This window comes from Zootoca vivipara, chromosome 2 (assembly GCF_963506605.1).
Source record: "Zootoca vivipara chromosome 2, rZooViv1.1, whole genome shotgun sequence".
NCBI classification, from domain to species: Eukaryota; Metazoa; Chordata; class Lepidosauria; order Squamata; family Lacertidae; genus Zootoca; species Zootoca vivipara.
In genome coordinates this window covers 36,462,156-36,479,747 of record NC_083277.1, presented here as the reverse complement: position 1 = coordinate 36,479,747, position 17,592 = coordinate 36,462,156, and the positions used below count along the sequence as shown (strand labels likewise).

Here is a 17,592-nt window from a genome sequence, read left to right as displayed (position 1 = left end):
TCTCTAAAGTCTTTGAAAAGACATCTGCTCTAGTCCTTGTAGTTGAGATCTGTCAGGGTTCTTGCGACTACTCTTGAGTAACGACCCTCCACATGCTTGTCTTTCAGAAGTTTTTATTAGTGCACATTATTTACAGTGAAGTGAGCTGCTGGTTGCATGTCTTGTCAGTCTGAATCAGAATCCGGCACTGCCCCCTTCCGCGATTTGGACCAACATAAGAGCCTCGGGACAGTGAATCTCCTCCCTCTTCTCCTTCTCCTCAATTCCGGTGTCGGGGGGGGGGGGGGGAAGGGTCTGGTGGTCTGCCTTATTCCTCTCCTCTCCCTCTCCCTCTCTTCCTGCCTGTGGAGCAGGGGCTCTTGGATGTTGCCAGAGCCTGGGCACTCCCTTTCCATCTCCTGACTTTCCTCATCTGTCCCTTCGCTTTCCTGACTGCTTGGTGATGGGCTGCTTCTGATGAGGAAGCCCTTCCCCCTTACAAGATCCTTTCTCAGAGATTAATTTTTTTCCTTGCAAAGCAGAGCAGGGCAATGCCTGATCCTTGAGGTCTGATCTGATGAAGGAATGGACGAACTAAACTGGTGAAATAACTGACCTTCATCACAGGACCCAACTTCCTTCCTTTCTGCTATTACTATAGTGTTTTGCAATACCACTGTCGTTCTTGATTTCCCTATTATATTGCAGAGGCAAAGATTAAGCAAAAATACTATTGAGAAATTACGGACTTAGAGGAGAGAATCAAGTCCATTGCTGTCAATGGGGCGCATGAGAAGTTGCATCTTGGTATCAGTGCTGAAAAGCTAAGGCATTGCAAAAGCATTTATCTTGGATAGGGTCTCCCACATTTTTAACCTGCCCCACCCTGTGCTAATATATTTATTCTATCTCGAGTGTCTCCCATCTAGTGAAACAATCATGTTGTCAGAGTTTGTCATTACTGTATCTAATTCAGAAAAAGAATTTGTTCAGCTTGTAATGCTTTGTTTTATATATATTTTGTATTGAGCTATTTCAACTCCAAGTTATGTTTCATTTTGGTTACATTCTGCACATACACAGTCAGCATTCATCACATCACTTGCCTAGCCAGTTGATCTGTAGTTATATCTGGCACATTTTATTAAATGGAAACTCCGTGCGATGGCTGTCTCAAATGTACACACTTCATCTTAACCATGGGTGGATCTAGGCACAGGTTTAAAAAGCTATAAATAAGTCAGAAATTAAATCATTACCAAGGGGGGGAAAGCCTATGTAAAAATATAATATAAATTCCTTTTTGCTCTCTGGCACCACCTGGCTTTGCATGTTTATAATGCATTCAAAATGTATTATACAGTAGTGACAAAAGTAGCTGAGTCACACGGCTTATGTTTTCACATTGGATGAAAGTGGTTGGCGGGAAAATGCATCAAGTATTTCTAAAGAGACTGCAGGATACAAATGGATTGTAGCTAATGTCATGTGTATTTGCCTTCAAATGCCATTGATGGGAGTACATTGGAGCCGTGGTGAACGGTAATCTGTACACAGCCTGAGACTCTCTTTGCTGTGAAACTATGTCAAACCCAGCTGTATTGTGGGAGCATGCACAAAAGTTATTGAATGCTAAACCCCTTGTTCTCACTGAAACTATCTTTGATTGTTGTGAAACTATACGAATGAACTACAAAGCCAGCTCCTTTGTGGAACTACAAAGTTCCTTAAGGTTTACCGTTCTCAATGAAACTCTTATTTGTTGTTGTGAACTACGTGACCAGACCACTCAACTAAGCAGCCTTTTTGTCTGCTGCATATGTTCACTGTTGTGGTTAGTGCTTTCAGTTGTTTCTTATACACATTTTTTGTTTCCTATCTACATGTTAAACCCTCTTCAAGCCCTGCATATGTTTGTTTTTGTTGGCGGTGTGCTGTGTTTGTGTGGAGCTCTTGTCGATCATTTCATTGGGTGGAGGAGTACAATTTTTAATTATTTAGCAAGTTGCAAAATTTCTTAACAGTGCAGGTTATTGAGAGGAATTAAAGAAAGCAACCCTCAGCAGCCACAGGCAGGGACGATCTGGTGAGAGGGATGACTCCTGCCCCTGGAAAAGAAGCAAAAGGCTTCAGCAGACCATCATCCTCAAATAGATTAGATTTGTATTTTGTTGTAAGCTGAGAAAAGATCTATCTATCTATCTATCTATCTATATCTATCTTCATGGGGTCACGAAGAGTCGGACACGACTAAACGACTACACAACAACATATATATATATATATATATATATATATATATATATATATGCGCACACTGCTCTGGAAGCCTTTTTTTAAGAGTAGGGTAAAAATACTTCAAATAAAAGAGTATCTTATTCCCCCTGGACACTCACCATGAAAGCTCGTAACTGCTGAGTTGAAGTTCACCCAACATTAAGGGTGCTTCCACACTAGGTGTTAAATGTGGCATTGACATGCTTCCTTCACTTGATACAGTGCATCCACACAGCACTGTCTTCCTATCATTGTGAACCTGTATGTTCCCTGTGGTCCTTCCATCTTTTCTCAGGCTGCATAAATACTTCTAAGAGAAACAGAAGGGTTCTGCAGTCGCCACCATAGCTGCCAAGTTTTCCCTTTTCTCGCGAGGAAGCCTATTCAGCATAAGGGAAAATCCCTTAAAAAAAGGGATAACTTGGCAGCTATGGTCGCCACAGGTGTTTTTAAAAGGGTGGGCTTTGGACAGGGGCAGTAATGGGCACACATTCATTACGACGTTTGTGGTGGGTGATGTTTTATTATCCCTTTTTGTTATTTTAATTAACAAATGTAAATCAACTTTTCCTATTAAACATATGAAGACACAGAATACATTACTCCAGAGTAGATTGCAATATGTGATCAGACTCTTTCACCTGTACACATTTGGTTATTACAGTATATTCAGGGTCTATGATTTTCCATGTCTGGCTTAGTTTTTATGAAGCAACATCACTTTCCTGCTCATTGTAATAATGAAATATTCAGCATACATTATAGTGAGGATGGAGGTGGAAGGAGGAAGATGGCATTGTAATTCAAAATGACCACAAATGCAAACAAACACAGTAGCAATTGATAGCTTATAAATGCATGCACGCCTATCTGCCTTCCTGGAATACATTTCACATGTTGGATACCATCCAAAAGAGATAAGTGTGCATACGTTTTCCTTTAAAATCAAATGAGCATTCGTATGTGCTTCACTGTTTGCTTAATATTTTTAAATCTTTAATACGGTAATTATTCAGAATTTCCATTGCACTTTTGAATATAAAGTGTCTTAAAATAAATTATAATAATAATTATTAAAATGATTTCACTTATCCTGACAGCATAAATAAGTGTAAGTCGTAACAGTGCAGAAATAAATTTTCCTGGGGTGGTTGGAAGAACTAAATAGCTGTACATTTAAGGCACATGACTTCTCCCAAAGAATCCTGGGAACTGTGGTTTTTAAAGGGACCTGGGAATTGTAGCTCTTTGAGTGGTAAACTACAATACAGTGGTACCTCAGGTTATGAACGTAATTCGTTCTGGAAGTCTGTTCTTAACCTGAAGCGTTTTTAACCCAAGGCGCGCCTTACCTACTGTACATAGGCCTCCCATGGCCCCAAAAGCAGATTGCGTTCGTATCCCGGGGCAAAGTTCGCAACCCGGGACACCTACTTCCGGGTTTGTGGAGTTCGTAACCTGAAGCGTTCGTAAGCAGCACTGTTCATAACCTGAGGTACCACTGTACCCAGGATCATTTGGAGTGTGAATGCACTTTAAATGTATGGTGTGTACGCAGCATTAGGCTTCGATCATATGTAAAATTACTAGGGAGTAAGCTAAATGAGCATGGGTCTTACTTTTGAGTAAACATGCATCAGCTGGATAGCTCAGTTGGTTAGAGTGTGGTGCAGAGTTAGGCATACATAAGTTCTTTGAAACAAACAGACCATGGCTGCAAAGGAATGGTCCTCATGGCTGCAACCCTAGGCACTTCTTGTTGTTGTTTAGTCATTAGTCGTGTCCGACTCTTCGTGACCCCATGGACCACAGGCACTCCTGTCTTCCACTGCCTCCCGCAGTTTGGTCAGACTCGTGTTGGAAGGTTCGAGAACACTGTCTAACCATCTCGTCCTCTGTCGTCCCCTTCTCCTTTCTTCCCCCCTCAATCTTTCCCAACACCAGGGTCTTTTCCAGGGAGTCTTCTCATTGTATCATTGTGGCAGCACAAGAGTCGCACATAAGATTAATTTCTGAAAACATGTAGTCCCAGTTGAGAGAGGGTTGCCCTTGAACTTGGGTTCAAATGGCACTTCTTCATTGGACTCATTATATGGCCTGCAGTAATTCACTGGGTGCTTCCAGATGACCTGCTTAATGAAGAAGAAGAAGAGTAGTTTGCATTTGATATCCCACTTTATCACTACCCAAAGGAGTCTCAAAGCGGCTAACATTCTCCTTTCCCTTCCTCCCCCACAACACTCTGTGAGGTGAGTGAGGCTGAGAGACTTCAGAGAAGTGTGACTAGCCCAAGGTCACCCAGCAGAGCATTCTTCCTGATTTATTTGAGCGGGACTAGATTACATTGGGTCCAAACAAGTGTTATTACCCCATTTTCCAGTGTGTTTCCCCATCACTTTCTTTATCACCAAAAGCCTGTTGGGGAAGCCGTTTTGCTGTGCAAAACCTCCTAATCCAGTATAATTGCAAAACCTCATTATTTACCAGTATGTGACTGAATCCCACCCCAAAATAGCAATAGTCTGGAAGCGCCCACTGTTTCTTAACTTCAGTTTTCTGTGTGCAATATAGGTATAGCAAGCAAGGCTGCAATCCTATTCACATGGAGGTAAGTATTCACTGGGGCTTACTTTGAGGATTATACTGTAAGACAGAAATTCTGCTTGTGGGCTTCCTGTGGGATCAAATGGGTTTTTGGCGAGATCCAGCAGGACCCTTTTTGCGTTCTTTAGCCTATTTACCAGGGGTGGTAAACTTTTGGTTCACAAGCCAGTTCCATCCAGCGAAGGTACGCCAAAGGCCCAGCAGGCGCCCCCCCCCCCCGCAAAATCAGGCATTTCTTCGACACCCTCTGGCATGTGATGCTATTGGTCAGGAAACACAGGAAGTAAGGAAGTCCCATTAAACTTTGCGGGGCTCACTTCTCAGCAGGCATGCCCACGACTGCACTGTGGATCTGCTGCATTGTCAATAACTTACAGCGTCAATTGTGGGCACCAATTGCCAGAATAGGGAAAAGGGCGGGGAAGGGAGTGATCGAGGGGCTGGACAAAAAATGCCAAGAACCGCCCGCAGCAGTGTGGAAGCTAACGTGCCAAGCGTGCATCCAGAAAAAATGACGACTGCTTGCGATCTCAGCTTCCTACCTGGAACCATCTATAGGGCAAAACAACACAGAATTTGAGTTCCCTCGCCCTAAACTTTGCACGAAGCTAACTTGAAAACTATTACGCTGCTCAGTGCTAATAAACATTCCGTCAATAGTGAGATCAAAGCAAAAAAAATAATGCAGATCTATACTCAATTTCCCCCCGCTCGAATTTACCCGTCCCTCCAGATCTTTTATTTCCGTAAGAGAGGCGGCCAGGCGCTGCTGTTCTCGCAGACCACGGGAGACGGGGATGCTTCCGCAGATCCCCCCCCCCATGCACTTTTTTGTTTGTTTTGCTTTGCTCGCGGGGCTGCTGCCGATTTCCCTGCCCCTTGCAGTGAGCTGAAGCGTCCTGCAGGCTACAAAGTGCCAGTTGTTACAAAATGCGGGAGGCGGGGCCTTGCCTGTGCGTGACGTGGAGCGAACTTAATTCAAGCCCGCAGTCAAAAAAAGCAGCTCCGTGCACCGGCGCCGCAGACCGGAGCCAATGCATTCGCAGCAGCCAAACTAACTTCGGGCGACCCACCCCCACCCCTCGCCGCCTGTCACCTTCCCCGTCCGGCATCTGGAGCCTCGAGCCTGCTTGGAAGGGGTGGCGTGTATCTCTGCGTGTCGACCGTAGGCGGGGATGCGATCCCCTTTTGCAACCTGACCTTCCCTTGGATTACAGCCAGAGAGCTTTTCACGCCGCTCCTCCTTGCTATGGGTTTGCCTGCATGTTAAGGAAGGAGGAACCTTTGCGTGTGCTGCTGCTTTTTCTTCTCTGATCTGCCCCTCCCCTCAGCTGCTTCCAGGGCTTGGCTGTATATTTATTTATTGATTGATTGATTGGATCGCCGCCTTCTCTTTCTTTTTTTAATCGTCCTCTCCAACACAGAACGTCTCTTTGAAGGCTACTTGGGTGCAGGTGACACACCCTCCTCCTCCTCCTCTCTCCCCCCCCACCCGCACCCCCGTCGCTTCATTCACTCCTCTTGTTAGTACAAGGGCAATAGCTGTAGATTATTGGATCTGCTAGGTTCTCTGAAGCTGCTGCCGCTTGATCGCCGGTGGCGGAAGGCAAATGCCGGGGAAGGCAGCGAAGAAGAGAAGCTGTGTTGTCTTTGCAGCAAAGTGAAAAACGGAGAAGGCTGCAAAGCTGAGCAGACCAAGCCGAGGGAGAGACTTTCTGCTCCTCCTAAAAGAAAAGATAAGAGGAGGGGAGGGTGGGAAAAAAAAATATCGTTGGGATCTTGGTAGATCTTCCCGAAGATGTCATCTCAAGCAAAGTTCAAGAAAGACAAAGAGATCATAGCAGAATATGAAACTCAAGTAAAAGGTGAGTGGAAGCTGTACCTCTCTCTCTCTCTCTCTCTCTCTCTCTCTCTCTCTCTCTCTCTCTCTCTCTCTCTCTCTCCTTACTTTACCCGGTTCCTTTTCCTCCCCTCCCCCAGCCTCCCTCCCCTCCTCCTTTCTCTCCTGCCGCCCTCCCTTTTTCATTGTTATAAATCTTATTATGCATCGCTAATCTTATTGTGAAAGCCCTTGCGTTGTCCGAGCAAGCCCTGGCTGCCGATGGCTCGCTTTTGTGGACGGCAGAGGTCGTGCGGTTGGGGCCGGGAATCGCGGTGGGGGTAGTAAAAGCTGCATTGCAGTTGTGTGAATGGTGGCTTTTTAACAGGCTCGGTTCAGAGTAAGAGCCTCACTTAAAAAAAAGAAAGAAAGTAAAAAAAAATCTTCATCACGGCGAGGTCTGGAGCCTTCTCGCGAAATCGCTTGATAAATGGTGCCTTCCTTAGATTAAAGCCCCATTTCGGTGTAGGCGGGGGCACCCATCTGTAAATAACTGATATGTATGTGGCTGGCCAAATTTGCATTTGCATAGATGGAGAATGTAGGCGTGGATTTATATATGTGTGTGTGTGTGTGTGTGTGTGTGTGTATATATATATATATATATATATATATATATATATATATATATATATATATATATCCCCCATATGTACAATGATGCGTCTTGATGTGGTGCCTTTTCCACCACGTCAAATAGCATTTAAGACGAAAGGGTCTGCATTACTTCGTATGCCTGTGTCTTAAGCCCATATTTTATTTATTTTTTAAAAGCTACACAGAGCCCCCCTCCCCTTCGTTGCCTTCGTTAGCTCTTGGGTCACACAACCCAGGGGAATGGGTAGGGCTGAGGACAAGCAATCTCAGCTGATCAGTGCTGGAGGCTCCGCACAGGAAGGGAGGAAGCTTGGGTATCTGTTCTGCTTCCACACTGGTACCTATGGATGACACACCCTTGCATGAAGGTTTGGCTTTAATCTGTTGTTTCTGCCACAGCCTCATCTCTCTCTCCTCTTGTCCATTAAGGAACACCCCTAAGTGCAACATAAAACCCACACACTACATTGCGCTCTTGGTTTTTATCCAGCATTTAGAAAAACAGAACTCTCTCTCTCCCCTCTCACTCATTGATAAAATCAAAGCCCATTAGCAGCATAAACCTGAAACATGGTGCGGACTTCACCCCACACATTGTAGTGTTTACTGTGGGACTGACATGACATGAAGTATCAGTGTTTACGTCTGTTTTGCTAATCCATGGATTACTGATGGGCTGATGCTGAAAGGGCAAGTAGTCTGGCTTTGCATGCACATGTTCATGAATGGTGAGTAGTACCAGGATGGTGCAAAAGATTTGGGGTGGGGGTGGGGTGTTTGATGGCAAAGTTAATGGCGAGCTCTACCATTTGCACCAACCATTGGTGGGACATAATGTCATAAGACAATATATACCTACACTCTTTATCAAGTAGTTCAATTTTGTTTTGTTTTTTGGAAGCCTACATTACATTGAGTGTGTGTGTGTGTAAGGACTTAATAAAGTACTAGAAAATAACTTTCAAGGTGGCGCATGGCTATTACGTTATTTGTTCTCCAACCCATCCTTCAGTAAATGGTGTCCTTTGAACATATTACAGTTTCATACAGTATAGGTAAAGGTAAAGGGACCCCTGACCATTAGGTCCAGTCGTGACCGACTCTGGGGTTGTGGCGCTCACCTTGTGTTATTGGCTGAGGGAGCGCCATACAGCTTCCAGGTCATGTGCCCAGCATGACTAAGCCGCTTCTGGCGAACCAGTGCAGCGCACGGAAACGCCGTTTACCTTCCTGCCGGAGTGGTACCTATTTATCTACTTGCACTTTGACGTGCTTTCGAACTGCTAGGTTGGCAGGAGCTGGGACCGAGCACTGGGAGCTCACCCCGTCGCAGGGATTCGAACCGCCGACCTCCTGATTGGCAAGCCCTAGGCTCAGTGGTTTAACCCACAGTGCCACCCGCGTTCCATTCATACAGTATATGTTCACATAATAAAGCTAAAATATATTTATTTAATCCATAAATAAAACCATGTGGCACATATAGGCATGGAAGTACCAAAGTAATACCAAGAAGACTATCACTGTAAGCACCACAGTCCTTGTAATGAATAGTTTTGGATGTTATCCAACTAAGTCACACATGAAATAGACCCACCCAAATCAAATGACTTAAGCGTATTGATTTCAGTGGCTCTAACAGAGCAGATCCATACTCCGATTAACATTGGGTATCACCCTTTGTGATGGGAAGGTTGGCATTAGACTAGACCATTTTACAGATATTTGAGTCTCTAGGGCTGCAGTTTGATACCCCTTGCCAAAATAGACAGGATGAAATCTGGGAACTCTTGCATGTCGGTGGAAATTTTCCTATTAACTTCAATGGAGGCAAGATCTGACAGATTAAAATGAAAGAGAACATATTATCCCATATAATTGTTCTTGGATATCCTGTAGTAGTTCCTACAGGAAACTTCTTAATCTGCTGCTGTTGCCATAATGTTGTGTTTTAGTCAGCGGTTATTTCATTGTTAGTAGTCGAGTAGCTTGCAGTGTTCTTTCCTCTCTCTCTCTCTCTCTCTCTCTCTCTCTCTCTCTCTCTCTCTCTGTGTGTGTGTGTGTGTGTGTGTGAGAGAGAGAGAGAGAGAGACAGATTCTAAAAGGGCTACGTAGCTTTAAGACTGAGGATAGCTATGGGGATCTAGCCTTTCCTCTGTAAATACAGTTAGATTTCATATTGAGAAGAAATGCTTTCAGATTTATTTCCTCTTCCCAGAGCACACTTGGAAAGCTTCTGAATAAAAATAATAAAAATGCACACACAAAGCACAATATTAATTGCACCACTGCTGAATTAAAACCTGGGAGCTCTTTTGAGCAGCAGAATTAAGACTGGTTGAGTTACCTTCAAGGTGAGTTCCACCCCATCATCTCCCAGGTGCTTTTAAGCAGGAGAGGGGAACCTTTTCCACCTCATTTCTCTATGCCAGCCATGGGCTGGGGCCAGAGGCAGAAGGAGGCGGGGCAGCAGAGGTGATTATTACCTTTCCACCTCCCAGCCATGCAACAGTCAGACGTGTCTGTACCTCGCCCCCATTTCTCTACTCAGGCAACCAAAGGGCTATCAGAGTTAAAGGGCACATCCTAGCCTGCCAAAGTACTCAAGGCATGAGGGTAGCCAGGATTTATGTTGGGGAGGGGGGTGTCAGGCTTTATGTTTTCTTTTTTGGGGGGAACCTCGGTTGCCGTATTTTTCTGTTTATAAGACGCCCCCATGTATAAGACACCCCCTATTTTTGGGACTCCAAATTAAGAAAACACCCCTCAGCACTACCCAATTTTAAACCTAATTTTTGATTAAAAAACCCCTAGTCTTATACGCAGAAAGATACAGTAGTTATTTTGTATTGTTTTACTTGATTGGGGGGTCACTGTCCCCTCTTGGCTACACAAATGACTTGAGGGCATGGAGACAGCCTAGGGAAGGCTGGGGGCAGGTGGTATGACTTGGGTAGAATCCTGAGCTGAATGGATTCTTGCGTTGCATGGGATTGGATTAGATGATCCTTGTGGTCCCTTCCAACTCTATCATTCTATGAATGGAGAGATCTGGAGGGTCTTGTTTCTCCCCAGGCCCTAAGGTTTCCCATCCCTCCTTTAAATAGATCCATGCTGCTTCTTGGATCATTGTCAGACCTTCTGAAAAGGGGTATTTTTTGGGACTGGTAGTTGATCTTTGGCAGGCACCCCCAAACTTTGGCCCTCCAGGTGTTTTGGGCTACAGTTCCCATCTTCCCTGGCTACTGGTCCTGTTAGCTAGGGATCATGGGAGTTGTAGGCCAAAACATCTGGAGGTCTGAAGTTTGGGGATGCCTGATCTTTGGTCTTGTGTATCTGTTTGTTGTATTCGGCATTTTCGGTCTTCAGTGCTCCGCTTTGAACAGTGATGCAACTGTCACAACACATGCTTCTGTATGCTAATTGTCAGCCGTTTGTGTATAATTTGGGCAATTTTCATATTATCGTGCCCTGGATTTAAATAGTTGCAGTGCATACTAACTCGGGGCTGGTGCTCTGCAGTAAAGCTGGCTCTTGATCTAAATAGCCACTCACAGTTGAAGAAGAGCCAGTTGGCGACCAAAGGGGAGTGCTTACAGTGGTGTTCCCAGGGAACACGAGGCAGGACTTGCTAACTGTGAAGGCAACTTGCTGCTTGAGTCAGGATCACATGATCTACGTGGATGGAGTTTTGCTGGTGGGCCTGATGTGAGGGCTTCAATTCCTGCAGTAAGTTGTCCTAAATCAGAGGTGGCTAACCAGTGGCCCTCCAGAAGTTGTTGGGAATCCCAGCCAGTGGGCTGGGAGGATGGGTGCTGTAGTCCAGCAACATCTAGAGGACCACAGCTGAGCTATACCTGTCCTACATGATACAGTGTTTGCTATCACCCATGGCAAGTTTTGGACAACTCCTGCGCTATATACCAGTGGGTCTGTAATATGGTTCACAGAATGTGGCTTCATCCCTTATCCTTCAACCTTTTATTGCTATGGGCTGCTCCAGAACTCTTTCTGGCGTTCACTCATTTTGATCATCCAAGGCTTCTCTTTCTTATTTCCTCTTCCATATAACAGAATGTATTTCTGCTGTTGGGTCATTGCACTGGGTTTTTTTATTTACTTAGTGTTTCTCTCGTCTTTGGTATCTGAGCTGGCATTCAGATGACAAGAAAGCCCAAGCATTTTGCTAATAGAGCTGTCTTGGCAGAGTATTTAATTCTTGAACTGAACATAAGAAGATGCCTGCAAGATTAGATCAATGATCCAACTGTTTCCAACAGTGGTTTCCAACAGTGGTCAACTAGATGTCTCTGGAAAGTCCACAAGCAAGATGTGAAGGTAGGAGGGGCTGTGGAACAGCTAAAGTACTTTGTGGCAGGTCCCAAAGATTTTACATGCTTTTGGAATGTGAGAAAAGGGGGCTTCTGTATCTTCAGTTGCGGTCTGGAAGGAGAATGTTTCTGACAAGTGTGAGAAAATGCTAGCTAGATGCTGTCACCTGTAGCACTTGGATTCCCTGTTGTGGCTGCTGTTAGTTTGTGAATAACTTTGCTTTATTTTTGTAGTGTAAGTAGAATCTGCCAAGTCCAACTGTTAATCTTAGGGTAATGGGCAGTACAGGTGGTATGCTGTGGGGGGAGGCTTGTGAAAGGGGCTGAATTTCACATGTGCCTTCTACTGTCTTGTGGCCTTTGGTCACAGCAGAATATTTGTGACTAGTGGCTGGAGGTAGGGGGAAGGCAGGTGATAATTTACTTACGGTGTTTACAAGCCACTTTTCAGAGTTAACCCTCCCAAGTTGACTCGCAACGTTTTAAGATAACATTTCACTACAGTATGAAATATTGTAATCCATAAAACTGCCATCTGAAAATATTATGATAACAGCAGAATATTGTTTATATCATTAAATATCAGTTTCAGTGTAAACAAGGGCATTTTTTTTCAAGGCAGCCATTGAATACAGAACATTAAAATGTCAGTTAAAAGCAGTTGGAAGTGGATTTCAAAGACCATTTTAAAATTTGGTAATGTGGGGGCACTGTAAAGCTCCATAAAGAGCATGGATCATGGTGGCCAGGCTGTGAGTCCTGGAATACCTGCTCTGTGCCTTACAGGCCATTTTCCACCTGGCCTGGGAGGGCAGAGCCCTGACTGACTCCAGCTGCAAAAGCTGAGGCTGTTGAACAGAATTTTGGACTGAGGGGGGTTTGTTGGGGGAGGTTGTTGATGCTGTTGCTGTTCATTTTTGTATATTTATTTCGGATTTTAAGATTTGTGCAGAAGTGGTTCCATTTGGTTGTTTGCTTTTTGATGTCTTGCTTTTTGTTTATGTCTACTTTTCTGTGTTTGTAATGTAGTTTTTTATATGTTGTTAGTCCACTTTGAGCATGGCTTTGGAAAGGCAGCGTACAATTAAAATGATTGATTGATTGAATCATTTCAAGGAATAGGCACTCCTTGCCACTGAGGCCACCTGGGTATATAGTGACAAAGTGAAACATTAGGCTGGAACCCCAGGCTGACCTTTCAGGAGTGCAGTCCTCTCTGGAACAGGATGACTACCTAATTCCTGGACATGGTAACCACCATCCACAGCATTTCTATCTTACTGAGATTCATCTTTAGATTATTGGCTCTCAGCCAGCCCGATACTGCTTCCAGACATTCGTCAAGCACCTGCACAGCTTTTATGGATAGTTGCCTTGGACTGAATCCTAGGAAAGGTATGCTAGTATCAAACAAGTGTCAATTAAATTGTAAATAGCTATGTGGTTCATAGCTTGGGGTAAGTACAGGTTGTTTTACATGTTACAAAATGGTCACATGGAGGGCTTGTGCAGATATTGGTGTATTACCTACATGTCATTATGTCTTATGACCCTGGATGGGTGCATGTGAGCTTACTGCATGCTGTGGTATGAGCTGGGTTTGTACAAGGTAAAGACAAATTCCTGCATGAAGTTGTTCTCTGTGTAGGAATTTATAACATGGAGCAATGGTTCCTTAGCTTCAACATGCTCTCCAGTCATGTACTTTCGGAAAGTAGTGTCTGTTGCACATACATGTGAGGGAACTTCTAAGATGTGACGATGGATGATTTCAGTTCACAGCTGCTGTGACTGTGCGCCCGTCGGATCATTATTTTTGCAATGGGGATTGGCACCCTGTGGCCATTGGCCATCGTTCTAGCCATGTCATGAAGGAGAACTTGCTGCATGAATTGAGGCTATGAGGGTTCAATGGGTTTCTTCAGTCCTGACAGCTACTGATGCAGATCAAGAGCAGGGAATCCATGTAGCATAGTCTGCTGTTTGAATTCGGTCCTTCCCTTGAAGATGTCAGGATGCAAATAGTCTAAACTAGCTCAACTTTGTTAAACTGTACAGGTGGCTCAAGCACAAGGTGCCTTGTTTGCTCACACACCCATTCTTTGTTGTTTTCGGGTGGGTGACATTCAGTTTTGGTTACAGCTATACAGTCATACCTCGGTTTAAGTACGCCTCAGTTTGAGTATTTTCAGTTTAAGTACTCCACGGACCTGTCTGGAACGGATTAATCCACTTTCCATTACTTTCAATGGGAAAGTTCGCTTCAGGTTAAGTACGCTTCAGGTTAAGTACAGACTTCCAGAACCAATTGTGTTTGTAAACCGAGGTACCACTGTACCATACACTTTAATTATTCTAATGGCACTTTTAACAGGCATAAAAATCCTGGAAAGTGTAGTTTGTGTTTGTTTGTTTTTTAAAACAAGTTATTTAAGTTTTTCATGCAAACAAGTCTAACATTAACAATAAATATCTGAAGAAGTGTGCATGCACATGAAAGCTCATACCAATGACAAACTTAGTTGGTCTCTAAGGTGCTGCTGGAAGAATTTTTTATTATTTATTATTTTGTTTCGATTAACAATAAAAAATAGTAAAGGTACAAAAATACAGGCTGCATGCATTTTCCATTGCATTTTAATAAGCCTGTGTGTAGAACATGTATATTCACAATTGTTTTTCCATCCTAACAAGTATTTCCAAATGTCACAATTTGTCTGTGGCGTCTTTGTTGTCATCATCAGATCTTGTGCCCATCTTATAAATCCATGCCATTGGATTGTGAAATCATTGTTGTTTAAGGGTGCTGGGAGTTATAGCTCTGTGAGGTCAGCACCCTGGACAAACTACAGTTCCCAAGATTCTTGGTGTGTGTGTGTGTGTGTGTGTGCGCACGCACGTGGGCCAGCCACAGTCATTCAAGTGGTATAAGAGTGCTTTAGATGTATGTTGCAGATGTAACCTTTCTTGCATGGAGGTGGATGCAGATTAACACAGAAGGGAACCAGTCTCAGTACAGTGGACTAGATTAGTAGATGATCAGATTCTCACCTGCTGTGTGATTCTAAGCCTGTAAGCATAAAATAGCTAATTGCTTTGTTCCTAATGCTCACAAGGTGGCTTTTTAAGATGAAGTGAAATGTAACGGCGCCTGGAAATTGTCAAAGAAATAGTTTGGGGAGGATTGTTTGTGTAATGGCTTTTGATCATGGTGTTATAAAACTCTGCACCAAATTACAGAGTAGCTGATTATTCCAGGCAGTGAGCAATCCAGCATCGAAAACGAAGACCTGGAAAGGAGAGCTTTTTTTAAAAGGGCATGTTTTGCACTTACTTACCTCTTTGCATCGACACAAGATGATGATATATGTTGCATTAATGAAATGTATAAGCTAATGATATCTTAATGCTGAGGGCCAGGAATGGTCTGTGCATCTAAAATTGCAAGGTGCTTTATCAGGTCAGCTACTGGGAGCTCAGAGAAAGAAGCTTAATTTGGAGATGGCAGGGTTGAGGTTGCCCTGGCAATTGCTGATTGGAGACGAGCCACTATTAAATTGAAGAAGTTGGGAAAGCACTGGAGTATGAGGCTGGAAACATGAGCCAAGTGGGAGCCATGGGTCAAGAACTCAAAGAAACAGAGCCAACAGAGGCTGAAACTTCATATAAATGGGGGCTGTGTGGTGGCGGCTGAAAGCATAAGTGGCATTGCTTGTTCACTTGCCTTCCCCTGCAAGATCAGGCAAGCCCAAAATGGATGTGACATTTGCCCTGAGGGTTCCTGCCATCTTCTTAATGTGTAGTTCTTGGTAAAGCCTGGAATTGTCACCTGATTGAAGAAATTGCAGTTGGTTGGCCAGCAGAGGCATACCTAGGGGCTGGCAAAACTGGCCCCAGCTAGCAGTGTAGGCCCTTGGGTGGGGCCGCAAAAATGTAGACAATACTGAGCAATATGGACCAATGGTTCAGTATAAGGCAGCTTCTTATGTTTTGCATTTACTCCTACATAACTTGGTTCTGAAGCAAGAAGCATTTTGTTTAGATGACCTACAGATGTAGACTAACATTAGAATGGTCATTTCCTTCTGTATGTGAAAGAAGGTGAGATATCTTTAAAGGCGGCACTTGCAGTTTGTGGTTTTGAAAATAAGTACCGGTACTTCTGTTAATTGGGAAGCAATTTTTTAAAAGTTTAATAGAATCTACGGGGAAAGTGTCCCCCCCCCCCTAAATAGTGTTTTGCAATCTGTTAGACTCGTATTAATTTCAAATGTTTCAGTCCTACTAGTTTTGGCTTTAGCCAACTGGAAACAATGGAATGGAATGGAGCAGGGGCTATGTAGGCCGAGGTGTGATAAGACAGAACTAGGCCTAGAATAAAATGAGGTCAGATATTAAACAATGGACATGATATGGGGTGCCAAGTTGGACACATCTTTGGACAGCAGCCATGTTGTAATGGCAGCAGTTCTCTTTTCTGTGTTTTCTGTATGGTTTCTTTCCTCTAAAGGCCTAAACTGAAAATAAATACTTTTGCCAAAACTCGACAGCATTATAATTTCTAGTAAATCCTACTGTAAGGTGTACTACAAATGCCAGCTCAAGTCTGGGACTCAAACCATCTGGTTCATAGGTGGCGTTCTGTCCTGCAGTTGGAACAGTTTTAGGCCAGTTGTGGTTCTGTATTTCTTCTGTTGGCTGCTGTGGTTCATAACAGAGCGATAGGTGGGATATAAATATGAACATATTTTTCAAGGCATTTAGTATTTTTTGGGGGAAAGCCTTCTCCTGCAATCTTGAACACCCAGGAAAGTGGTCCAAAACCCTTTAGTTAAAAGCCCTCTTGCCCTTTGAAGTTCTGACAGCAGTGATGGCAGCCTTCCAACCCCATGGTCTAAAAATTGATAACACACACACACACACACACACACACACACACACACACACACACACACACACACACAGCGCTTTATTCTTCCCAGCCCTTGTTTCAAAATACTGTACTGCTTTAGCCAAAAGCTCTTTGAAAGGCAGTGTGAGTGGTGTTATGGTGTCTTTTTTTCTGTACCAGATTTTATCTCTAAATTGGGTGTTTCCCTTCAAAATTTGTCATCCTAAACTCCTCAGGGGCCATAGCTCAGTAGTAGAGCATTTCTTTTGCATGCAGACTGTCCCAGGTTCAATCCTCAGCATCTCCAGGTAGGGCTGGGAGAGAATCCTGCCTGAAGAGCTGCTCTTGGTACCAACAATACTGAGCTTGATAGGCCAATGGTTTGACTCAGTAGAAGCCAGCTTCCTATGTTCACCTCCATGTTGAAAGATAATGGGTTGTTTGAAGATAATGCTGAAGATTTGTATCTAGCACATTTTTTATGAGAAGTGAGATGCTGGTGCTCATATCTTGATAAAAGTGCTATGGATACCAGCACAAAATGGTTACCATGGGCAGCAAAAAACGTGGAGGTACTGTCACAAAAAAACCAACTCTCTATCTATACATATCATGCTTAGGTCTCAGTTACAGACTCTCTAAAAAAAGAATGACTCTTCCAAAATGATGTAGGCTAGTAAGGAGGAAGGGAGGGGAGAGAAATATAATAGAAACAGCATGTTGGCAGTAGAACAGCTGACATATGAAAATGATAATGAGAGAAAATTGAAGAGGCATGTCCCCCCTGTACTAGGGATGGGGCGCAACATCTGAGCAGAAGGCTGCAATGTCTTGCAGAATGCTCGATCAAAATGAGAGGTTTGGTAAACAGAAGTTTGCACATTATTTCCAGGAGAGAAATATGCCTGGCTGGCTTGAGATAAAGGCAATGTAGATGGGAGGTACCAAAAAGGAGAAATCTAGTACCGAGGAGGGTGACAGCCAGCATGCATACATTGAAAAACATGCACGCACTGCATGCATTTTATTACAGT

At 43.8% G+C, this 17,592-nt stretch overlaps 1 protein-coding gene across 6 annotated transcripts in view; it reads left to right on the top strand.

The window, feature by feature from the left end:
* The first annotated feature begins 5,937 nt into the window (after positions 1-5,937).
* Positions 5,938-17,592, top strand: part of SRGAP3 (SLIT-ROBO Rho GTPase activating protein 3) — a 175,420-nt gene continuing 163,765 nt past the window's right edge. For 3 of the 6 annotated variants that reach the window (XR_004692015.2, XR_009557095.1, XM_035106572.2), the window contains exon 1: positions 5,940-6,725. Coding sequence is in view for 3 of the 6 variants with exons in the window: in XM_035106572.2 (XP_034962463.1) it covers positions 6,659-6,725 (67 nt within the window). In the remaining 3 variants the exon portion in view is untranslated. Of the gene's footprint in view, positions 6,726-17,592 lie in introns of all 6 variants that reach the window. The other 3 variants (XM_035106571.2, XM_035106570.2, XR_004692016.2) reach the window with 2 other exon arrangements.